This window comes from Neoarius graeffei, chromosome 1 (assembly GCF_027579695.1).
Source record: "Neoarius graeffei isolate fNeoGra1 chromosome 1, fNeoGra1.pri, whole genome shotgun sequence".
NCBI lineage: Eukaryota > Metazoa > Chordata > Actinopteri > Siluriformes > Ariidae > Neoarius > Neoarius graeffei.
Genome location: NC_083569.1, coordinates 51651152 through 51663153, shown reverse-complemented (window position 1 = coordinate 51663153; position 12002 = coordinate 51651152). Strand labels below are relative to the sequence as shown.

At 44.5% G+C, this 12002-nt stretch overlaps 1 protein-coding gene across 3 annotated transcripts in view; it reads left to right on the top strand.

The window, feature by feature from the left end:
* The first annotated feature begins 10246 nt into the window (after positions 1-10246).
* Positions 10247-12002, top strand: part of rtn3 (reticulon 3) — a 44250-nt gene continuing 42494 nt past the window's right edge. Inside the window, exon 1 of one of the 3 annotated variants that reach the window (XM_060933987.1) lies at positions 10247-10514. In XM_060933987.1, coding sequence (XP_060789970.1) covers positions 10430-10514 — 85 coding nt within the window. In that variant the 5' untranslated portion in view covers positions 10247-10429. The remainder of the gene's footprint in view (positions 10515-12002) is intronic. The other 2 variants (XM_060933970.1, XM_060933978.1) reach the window with 2 other exon arrangements.

Sequence of the window (12002 nt, the reverse complement as noted above, 5' to 3'; positions counted from 1 at the left end):
CTGTCACCTCACAGCAAGAAGGTTCTAGGTTCAAGCCCAGTGGCCGGCAAGGGCCTTTCTGTGCGGAGTTTGCATGTTCTCCCCGTGTCCGCGTGGGTTTCCTCCGGGTGCTCCGGTTTCCCCCACAGTCCAAAGAAAGACATGCAGGTTAGGTTAACTGGTGACTCTAAATTGAGCGTAGGTGTGAATGTGAGTGTGAATGGTTGTCTGTGTCTATGTGTCAGCCCTGCGATAACCTGGCGACTTGTCCAGGGTGTACCCCGCCTTTCGCCCATAGTCAACTGGGATAGACTCCAGCTTGCCTGCAACCCTGCTCAGGATAAGTGGCTACAGATAATGGATGGATGGATATTATACACAGTCACAAAAAAAAGCATCCTAACTCAATTTTGAAGCGATGTTTTGATAAATTAAGCATTTGTGCAAAATTGATAATATACTTTTTTGCGTTTAAATATTACACATATTTATTTACTTTTACCAGCAGAGGGCGCCAAAGTGCATCAAATGTAAATCATCTTCTTCCATCTGCTCCCTTTAGGGGTCGCCACAGCGGATCTGTTCTGCATATTTAAGTTAGCGGGGGTTTTTTTTGTTTGTTGGTTGGTTTTTTACACAGGATGGCAAAGCATGAGGGAGGGTTCCTAATGCAACCCTCCCCTATCTATCCGGGCTTGGGACCAATATTAAGTATCCACCAGCTTGTATTTTACCTAATCTGCATGTCATTGGGAGGAAGCCCACACAGAACATGGGGAGAACATGCAAGCTCCACACAGAAAGGCCCTTCATCTGCTGTGAGGTTCGAACCCGGAGCCTTCTTTCTGTGAGGCAACAGTGTTAACCACTTCACCACTGTACCTCCCTAACGTGCATCAAATGTAAATTATGTCACAAAAAGACATTTATTTTTATACAGTATAATCACAGCCGTAGTGGTTAGCGCTGTCGCCTCACAGCAAGAAGGTCCGGGTTCGAGCCCCGTGGCCGGCGAGGGCTTTTCTGAGCAAAGTTTGCATGTTCTCCCCGTGTCCGCGTGGGTTTCCTCCGGGTGCTCCGGTTTCCCCCACAGTCCAAAGACATGCAGGTTAGGTTAACTGGTGACTCTAAATTGAGCGTAGGTGTGAATGTGAGTGTGAATGGTTGTCTGTGTCTACAGTATGTGTCAGCCCTGTGATGACCTGGCGACTTGTCCAGGGTGTACCCTGCCTTTCGCCCGTAGTCAGTTGGGATAGGCTCCAGCTTGCCTGCGACCCTGTAGAACAGGATAAAGCAGCTTGAGATAATGAGATGAGATGAGATGAGATGAGATAGTCACAGCCAGTGTCGTCTGTGGTTTACGTGTTTTGTTTTTTTTACTATACAGTCACACCATTGTGATTCAAACACTTTGTGCCATTTAATTTTTGTATGCTGTAGCTTTACAAATTCCCTCCACTGGAACTAAGAGGCCCAAACCTGTTCCAGCATGACAGTGTCCCTGTGCACAAAGAGAACTCCATGAAGACATAGTTTGCCAAAGTTGGAGTGGAAGAGCTCGAGTGACCTGCATGGAACCCTGAACTCAACCCTGGAACCTGGAATGCTGACTGCACCCCATGCCTCCTCACCTACGTCAGTGCCTGACCTCACTAAAGCTCTTGTGACTGAATGAATGCAAATCCCTACAGTCAGTCACGCTTCAAAATCGAGAGGAAATCCTGCCTGAGGAGAGTGGTGACTATTATAACAGAAAATGATCACTAAATCTGGAATGAGATGTTCAAAAAGTGCATGAGGGTGTGATGATGAAGTATCCACAAATGTTTGGCAGTATAATGTACCAAAGTGTAATTTTCTTTTCCACAGGATTGGTGAAATGGAAAAATGAGAAAAAAATCATGTAGATACACCCAGCAGCTACAGTGAATGTTCACATCAGCCATCAGAATGGGGGGTGAAATGTGATCCCATTGATTTTGACTGTGGCATGTTTGTTGGTGCCAGACAAGCTGGTTTGAGTATTTCTATAAGATCTTCTGGGATTTTCATGCACAACAGTCTCTAGAGTTTACTCAGAATGGTGCAATAAAGAAAAAAAAATCGAATGAGCAGCAGTTCTGTGGACACCTTGTTGATGAGAGAGGTCAACAGATAATAAGCAGACTATCTCAAGCTCGCAAAAAAAAGCTACAGTAACTCAGATAACAACTTTGTACAACTGTGGTAAGCAGCAAAGCATCTCAGAGTGCACAACATGTCAAACATTGAGGCAAATGAGCTACAACAGCAACCATGTTGGGTTCCACTTCTGTCATCCAAGAACATAAGCTGAGGCTGCAGTGGGCACAGGCTCAACAAAACTGGACAGTTGAAGACTGGAAAAATGTAGCCTGGTCTGATGAATCTCAATTTCTTCTGAAGCGCACAGATGGTAGAATCAAAATTTGGTGTCAACAGCATGAATCCATGGACCCAACCTGCCTTGTGTCAACAGTCCAGGCTGGTGGAGGTTGTGTAATGGTGTAGGGAATGTTTTCTTGGCATACTTTGGGCCTGTTAATTCCAACCAATCCTCGCTTGAATTCCACAGTGTATTTAAGTATTGCTGCTGACCATGTACATTCCTTCATGGCCACAATTTATCATCTTCTGATGGCTACTTCCAGCATAATAATGCACCATGTCACAAAGCAAAAGTCATCTCAGTGGTTTGATTTCAGTGTTCTTTAGTGGCTTTCCCAGTCACCAGCTCTGAATCCAGTAGAACACCTTTGGGATGTGGCAGAAAGGGAGATTCACAGCATGAAAGTGGACCTGAAAAATCCGCAGCAATGGCATGATGCAATCATGTCAATATGGAGCAGAATCTCAAAGGAATGTTTCCAACATCTTGTGAAATCCATGACACGAGATATTGAGGCTGTTTTGAGAGAAAGGGAGGCTCTACCCAGTATTAGTAGAGTGTTCCTAATAAAGTGTTCCATGCTCGCTCACACAAGTGAACTATTCACTGGCCCTGCTGACCACAAGGAACAAACAAGTAAGCAAACATTGGTCAGAAATTTTTATGATAACAATATTCATTGATTGGAGGCATTGGATATCTTCACAGATAGGAGTAGCCACTTTATCATTTTCGATGCATGCAGATAAGTACTTTGCTCCACCCTAATTGTCACCCCAGTAAAGTCATTGGGCCAACCTGGCCACTCCATTGTAAAGGTGAAAGGTACTTTATTTCTGAAAGTGTAGTATTTGAGTAAAAAATTAATTTGAATGTAGTTTTTAAAAGTTTGTCGCATATATATTATAAATGTAAAGTTCATGCCACGTCTAACATCCAACTGAGGACAAATATAAAGTTCAAAGTAACGATGGGCAGATCGATACCAAAGTATCAATACTTCTAATCCTGATGGTTCAATTTTGAGAATCGATCCTCATATTAAAAATTCAGTAACAGGCACTGTCTTTAAGTAGTGATTATATGAAATTCATTTTATTTATCTGTTTGTTTTTTAGGCTAGGAACTACTTTTCCTTCCACCTTCTCACTCTGCTCTCCATAGGGTATAGAAAGGCAGTAGGACACACAGAGAACCAAATTCTGCCAGTTAGTCAGTCGCACAACTGCAGAAAAGAAACGAAGCATTGTTGGTGAACATTCCTGAACCTGTTCATATGAAGAATAACTCCTGGAAAGGAGACTAATATTTGTTGGACATTCTTCAACCTCACGGGCAGCATGGTGGTGTAGTGGTTTGCGCTGTTGCCTCACAGTAAGAAGGTTCTGGGTTCAAGCCCAGTGGCTGATGGAGGTCTTTCTGTGTGGACTCTGCATGTTCTCCCTGCGTCTGTGTGGGTTTCCCCCACAGTTCAAAGACATGCAGTTAGGTTAACTGGCTACTCTAAATTGTCCATAGGTGTGAGTGTGCAGAAAGGAACTGGCCAGCCTACTGCTGCAAACTTGGCTAAGTCAACCAAACATGGTTTGCATCAAGTCTGGATTGGGTTCGGCAATGATGATGACGACTTCAACCTCACAGCGCCTTCCATCCATCCATTATCTGTAGCCGCTTATCCTGTTCTACAGGGTCGCAGGCAAGCTGGAGCCTATCCCAGCTGACTATGGGCGAGAGGCAGGATACACTCTGGACAAGTCAGCAGGTCATTGCAGGGCTGACACATAGAGACAAACAACCATTCATACTCACATTCACACCTACGGTGAATTTAAAGCCACCAATTAACCTAACCTGCATGTCTTTGGATTGTGGGGGAAACCGGAGGAAACCTACACAGACACGGGGAGAACATGCAAACTCCACACATAAAGGCCCTCGCCAGCTGCTGGGCTGGAACCCAGGACCCAGCGACAATGCTAACCACTACACCACCGTGCCGCCCGCTCACAGCACCTGTGTTTTATAATTATCTATCCATCCATTATCTGTAATCGCTTATCCTGTTCTACAGGGTTGCAGGCAGGCTGGAGAGGTGGGGTACACCCTGAACAAGTCTCCAGATCATCGCAGGGCTGACACATAGACACAAACAACCATTCACACCTATAGTCAATTTAGAGCTACTAATTAACCTAATCTGCATGTCTTTGGACTGTGGGGGAAACTGGAGCACCCGGAGGAAACCCACGCAGATTTATGATTTATTAGCTTTTGCCATAGCAAGAGCTATATATGTACATACATTATGGCTGGGAAACCACTACAGCTTGCGCCAATTACGGTGGCCCCATTGTACTGAATCTTCATGTCTTTGGACTGTGGGGGAAACCGGAGCACCCGGAGGAAACCCACGCAGACACGGGGAGAACATGCAAACTCCACACAGAAAGGCCCTCGCCGGCTGCTGGGCTCAAACCCACGACCTTCTTGCTGTAAGCTGACAGTTCTAACCACTACACCACCGTGCTGCCCCCTCATAGCACCTGTGTTTTATAATTACTGTTGTTAAAAATCAAACCAAAATGAAGTCTGATCTTTTATAGTTTTTTTTTATATAAGCGCCAAAGCTAAAGTACAACCTTTGACCCTAACCCATTACCAATTTTCACAAAGATTACCTGGTTTTGTGTACACAAGAAAGAAAGAAAGAAAGAAAGAAAGAAAGAAAGAAAGCACAACTTTATTCATCACACACTTGTGAAATTCCCAGAGCAGTGGGCAGCCATGCTAACAGTGCCTGGGGAGCAGTTGGGAGTTAGGTGCCTCGCTCAAGGCACCTAACTTATGGGGGAAACCTCCAGGTGCTCCAGTTTCCCCCCACAGTCCAAAGACATGCGGTTAGGTTAATATGGGACGAGGAAAGTTGGGTGTTAGGTGCCTCACTCAAGGCTAACTTTCCCCGTCCCATATTAACCTAACCGCATGTCTTTGGACTGTGGCACCTAACTTTCCCTGTCCCATATTAACCTAACCACGTCTTTGGACTGTGGCACCTAATGCCCAACTTTCCCCGCCCCATATTAACCCAACCGCATGTCTTTGGACTGTGGCACCTAACGCCCAACTTTCCCTGTCCCATACTAACCTAACCACATGTCTTTGGACTGTGGCACCTAACGCCCAACTTTCCCCATCCCATATTAACATAACTACATGTCTTTGGACTGTGGCACCTAACGCCCAACTTTCCCTGTCCCATATTAACCTAACCACGTCTTTGGACTGTGGCACCTAATGCCCAACTTTCCCCATCCCATATTAACCTAACCGCATGTCTTTGGACTGTGGCACCTAACTTTCCCCATCCCATTTTAACCTAACCGCATGTCTTTGGACTGTGGCACCCAACTTTCCCTGTCCCATTTTAACCTAACCACATGTCTTTGGACTGTGGCACCCAACTTTCCCCATCCCATATTAAAGTGCATATCACGGGTAAATTCAGGAGCAAGATCAATGTAATTCTCCTATTTTATATTAAACTTTGGTCAAATATCTGTCACATTTTGCATTTTGTGCAATTTTTTTTACCTTGCGCAATACCAGAAAAATTCAGTTGAAATCAAGCTATTTGAGGAGAATTGGTCCGCCTCTGAAAAAACTTGGCATTTGGATTTCCCGGCAAACATTGATTTTCGTGACGTCGCGTGCGGGACGCCTCCCTCTGAATCCTACGTCAGCGCTGGTTTGTTTATGAGAAAACAACCTGGTGGTTTTCTGCAAATTTCTTCAATGTTATCGCGTAATTATTAAAATGGTTAACAGATGTATCGTAGGAGGGTGTAGCAACACCAATCTTGATGGGATTAGTACTCATCGTTTTCCAAAAGACCGGACAATGAGAGAGAAATGGGAGCGCTTGGTCTACACAGGCTGTGCACTGAAACCATGCAAAGCTCGCGCAGCCTGCTGGCGCTTCCGCAGGTAACATCACGAATCTGGCTCCAGACTCCCTTGAGATTTTTCCAGATGCATTTTGTTATTTTATTTTTTTCTCCTGTACACAGATGGCCTTGTGCAAAATTACCCTTCTGGATGAGTGTGTAAAGGGACATTCTTTCATATTAAAAAAAAGAAATTGGTCTAGAATATGCACTTTAACCTAACCGCATGTCCAGTGTTTGAACTATGCCGATATTTTCAGGGGGGGGTCCCTTTTTTTCCCTTGGGGGGGGTGCTTGCGCTTGCACTTGCGCTTGTCTCAGAGTGCGGATCTCCAAACACATGAGAAGCCTATCTTACGCACATATCACGCGGACTCCACACCTCCACACACGCATCGCGTCTGAAGTCATAACTCATCAGGGGAAATCATGTCCGCATTGGCATGTTCAAAAAACAACCTCGCGTCAACAATGATACCACACGCAAGAAAAAAAAAACAGTCAGGCTACTCAACACATCTGAATTTTTACTTTTCTTAACAAATCCAAAACTCGAAAGAGTACCTTGTTTTCTTTTCGACATGGCTAACGCTGAAGACTAGCACTCGCATGATCTGAAGATGCACCGAATGATAAACACTTTCTCAACCTACTGCCACACCCACTACAAAAATTGTAGCAAAACAACCGTGGGAAAGAGGGGCAACTACAGAAACATGGATAGAAGTCGTGGGAAAATTCTGGGGACACAAACTAGTAGAAAGGAAGTGTGTTGGCACTGTTGGCACACTTCCTTTCTACTAGTTTGTGTCCCCAACCTGGCAGCAGCAGTCATTGTCATATCAGTTTATTTTATCTTTGATGTAAACACAACACTTCGGATATGCAAATGCTTCCCATTACACATGATTGCTATGTCAATAAACATCATTTTGCCAATATTTTAGAGACCCCCCAACATTTCCCAAATCATGTTTTCAAGGGATCTCATGTCTGTTTCAGGGGATCTCGGATCCCCTGAGTACCCCCGTAGTTCGAACGATGCGCATGTCTTTGGACTGTGGAGGAAACCCATGCAGACAAGGGGAGAACATGCAAACTCCACACAGAAAGGCCCCCGCTGGCCGCGAACCCAGGACCTTCTTGGTGTGAGGCGATCGTGCTAACCACTTACATCACTGTATCGGATTGAAAAGAAAATCAGTAGTATCGCCCATCCCTATTCAGACCCTCCAGGATTTCGTGATGTTGCGATTTGCAACTTCAACCAATCCCCGCGAATTCAGGGCGGTGCTGCAATTTTATCCAATCACCGCAACTTTCCCGCAAATCTGACCAATCGTTGGCGTTGTCTTGAGGTGACGTCGACAAACTACCTTCCGCCTTACTTCCAGTGTTGCCAGATTGGGCGGTTTCAAGTGCATTTTGGGGGTTTTTTGAACATATTTTGGGCTGGAAAACATCAGCAGTATCTGGCAACACTGCTTACTTCCGTGTATACATTCAAGAGAAGCAGCATGTATGATGTGCAAGTCAGTGTTTATAGGCTTAAATTCTGTTCCTGAAAGTGTGTTATGTTTACAGTGAAGCACTGTGTGCACTTTACATTATTTTTTGACTTACTACAAGAAATTAATGGATGGCAACATTTTTGCCAAAATGGTATTTTATTTTCCATTGTTTAGGCAGCTTCAGCATCATACTGTGAGATTCTGTTCAAATTGTTTTTTTTCTTCTATGAAGCCTGAGCCGTTTATTTTATTAGTTTATAATTATTGTTTAATTTAGTCTTCAGGAGAGACTGCCTGCACACAGTACTAGTATTAATAGTTTTTTTTTCTTACATGAAAGCTGAGGCATTTATATTATATTTTAAGGTAACTTCATGTTGTGCTGTGAGGTTCTATACACTTTAACCTTTGAACCAATAGGTGCATTTGGATAAGTAAAGCCTATTTTTCTGCATTTTTGTAGTCCTGGTAATCTTTTATATTGGTAAAGTTGTTTATAGGACCATTTATCAGTGTCTTTGTTTTTTTAATCAATAGTTTTTCAGTAATAACTTAATATTTAAAATATCACTCAATTTTAATCACAAAAAGGGAAAATCGCAACAATTTCTCGCAACTTTCACTTCCTCCCGCGATGTAATCGCAACAAAAACCTAAAAAACACCGCAACTTTCATCGCAATTTTTTGGAACCCCCCCGCAACATCAGACATTTTAGCCCGCAACAATCACAAAAAAGGCCCTCGGAATCCTGAAGGGACTGCCTAGTTCAAAGGTTTCAGAGGAAAATTGTGACAAACACAGCAAGACGTGAGCTGTTACTTTATGGAATCAATTTTGTGCAAAAATGTTCATACAATACTTTTGAAATATCAAACAAAAACGACAAATCAAAATACAAAACAAAAGTCAATTTTTTTAGAGGCGGCACGGTGGTGTAGTGGTTAGCGCTGTCGCCTCACAGCAAGAAGGTCCTGGGTTCGAGCCCCGGGGCCGGCGAGGGCCTTTCTGTGTGGAGTTTGCATGTTCTCCCCGTGTCCGCGTGGGTTTCCTCCGGGTGCTCCGGTTTCCCCCACAGTCCAAAGACATGCAGGTTAGGTTAACTGGTGACTCTAAATTGACCGTAGGTGTGAATGTGAGTGTGAATGGTTGTCTGTGTCTATGTGTCAGCCCTGTGATGACCTGGTGACTTGTCCAGGGTGTACCCCGCCTTTCGTCCGTAGTCAGCTGGGATAGGCTCCAGCTTGCCTGCGACCCTGTAGAAGGATAAAGCGGCTAGAGATAATGAGATGAGATGAGATGAATTTTTTTAGACTGGCAAACAAATTATTCGTGTAATCGTGCAAAATATCAGTCTATTATTCTTCAGCAACCTTTTATTTTTGTTCCGCGTCTTTCTCAGTTTTGTTTGACGCAATTTATTTTTGGTTGCGATTCCAGCTTTCTCGTTTGTGCTCCCTGACTTTTTGCTTGCAGTTTTGGCACAAACTTCACGTGTGGGTGGGCTGTCCAGGAATGCATTCCCATTGGCTAACTTGTGTTTGACTGACAGCTACGCTCAGCCATTCCCTACTCGGATTTTGGCGGACTGTTTGACGAGTGACCGATCCATTGACGGTAAACAAGGATCGAGTGGACTTCAGTGGCGACTATGATATTGAATTAATTCAACAAAGTGTAAGTATGGGACAAATGTGTTGTATGTGTTGCAGTAGTGCACATTATGCAGGTGTGTTTAACGTTAGCAAGACAGCTATTATATTGGGTAGTGGAGCGAAGTCTAACATGTGACTTGCCACGAAACACCTGCATAACGTCTACTACTGCAACACGTACAACACATTTGTTCCGTACTTACACTTTGTTGAATTAATTCAATATCATAGTTGCCGGGCGGCACGGTGGTGTAGTGGTTAGCGCTGTCGCCTCACAGCAAGAAGGTCCTGGGTTCGAGCCCCGTGGCCGACGAGGGCCTTTCTGTGTGGAGTTTGCATGTTCTCCCCGTGTCCGCGTGGGTTTCCTCCGGGTGCTCCGGTTTCCCCCACAGTCCAAAGACATGCAGGTTAGGTTAACTGGTGACTCTAAATTGACCGTAGGTGTGAATGTGAGCGTGAATGGTTGTCTGTGTCTATGTGTCAGCCCTGTGATGACCTGGCGACTTGTCCAGGGTGTACCCCGCCTTTCGCCCATAGTCAGTTGGGATAGGCTCCAGCTTGCCTGCGACCCTGTAGAACAGGATAAAGCGGCTACAGATAATGTGATGTGTGATGTGATGTGATTTCAAAAGTATTGTATGAACATTTTGGCACAAAATTGATTCCATATTACTTTACTGTTCCTTTAAGCAAGCAAGCGATCTCTAGCTCCCCCCCCCTCCGGCCCCGCCCAGTCCCCGCCCAGTCCCAGTCCTCTTCCGCCGCCCCATTTTCTCCCTCATACTGTTAAGGAGCTCCACATGCGCGCGCGGCCAGGCATCTTCCGGTCTCCGTGAGATTCTGCTCCGCTTTCGGGAAATATCGCTCCGGTGATCCGGGTCTTGTTCACACGGACAGCGGTATTGAGTCGCTGCACTTTTAAACGCAAAACAACATGGCAGATCCGATGACACAGTCCCATCAGATATCGTCGTCCCAAGGGCTGAATGATGGACACGCCAAAGACTCGAAGTTTTCCGGTAAGACATCAAGACTGAATCGGTTTAATACTATTTCCGTTTTGGCAGGAAATGCAACCAAGGCGATTTATAAACTCGCCCTGGCCTCCGTCAACAAAAACAACAGCATGATGGCTGCAGTGTTGGAGCTTGTAGTGGTGGAGCTTGTAGTGGTGTTTCAGTTCAGAACAGGGCCATGTTCTAGTCCTTATTATTATTATGCTCAATCCTCGATTTGTATCATATATCATAAGGTTCGTTTGCGAACGAGTCGACTCTTCGAGTCGGTTCTTTTAAGCGAACCGACTCGTATACCTAAAGCCCCGGAATGTACTTTCTGCTAAAAATGTGTCCTAATAGTCGTTTTTACTGCCAGTGCGACACGTATTATGATTTATTTAAACACTTTTTTTTTAGTATTATGGATTTAATCAGAATATCGAGTAAGGTTTGAGGAAACAATAAGCTATAAGGAGCCGAAAGAGTCGACTCTTTTTGTAGGTGAGCCGATTCATCTGACTCACTGAAAAGAGCCAGATGCCAATTGCCATGACTAATTCTGTCGATTTGGGGTGAATTATAGCATTTATTGTTATAGAAAGGAAGTTAAGGTTGATCTTGGTTTTATCCGTGACCTAACTTTAAACTTTAGGTCCAAAAAAATGGAGATTCGTGGTGGGTTTTCCTGAGCTCATGGCTCTGTGCTGTGCTGCACTGCAGCGGTGTTGTGTTGTTACTGGGCGAACAGGAACCAGTGTGGGTGTGTGGGGGTGTTTTTCCCCACGTTGTACAAATGCACAGCACTAACAGACTAAAATTCCACGCGATTATAACTGCAAATGTCAGTCCAAAATATATGTTTGGTACCCTTTTAGCTTTTGAAAACGTCGACTAGTCGACGTTTTCAAAAGCTAAAAGGGTACCAAACATGTATTTTGGACTGACATTTGTAAAGACATATCAACCTTGTTCATTCGCCCTTATCACCTGTGGACTACAGCACCATGGCCTCATTCAGTAAACCCGAGCATGTTCATGTTTTCTCATGGCCTAGCTACATATCTGAAGAGCTCGTTGTAATGTGATGTAGGTGTTACTGGGTTGGTTAGCTGTTCAAAATGGCCGCCCCTTGGGATGCCAGTCTTTTGTTGATAGTCATCACACAGGGGCGTAGCTAGGATTTTTCAAAGTGGGGGTCACACGCTGACTGGCAGCCTGAGTACTGCTCAGAATGTTTGTGGCAATTACATCATTTACGTTACGGCAATACTCTACGCACAACTCTTTCAAATGCCGTGTTCTCCACTTTTCAAAACTAAAAGGTGGTGGTGGGGTTTGAGAGCCGCATAGGCCCCCAACGGGGTCCAGGGACAGAGCCTTGGTTGGGGGTGAAGCTGACGGACTTTGGGCTTTTTTTTGACAGTGAAACTGGTCAATAAATGGATAGGAAATGCTAAATCATTGTGTTCATTTTTTGTAAAGTGATTTTAACATTCTTACTCTACATAT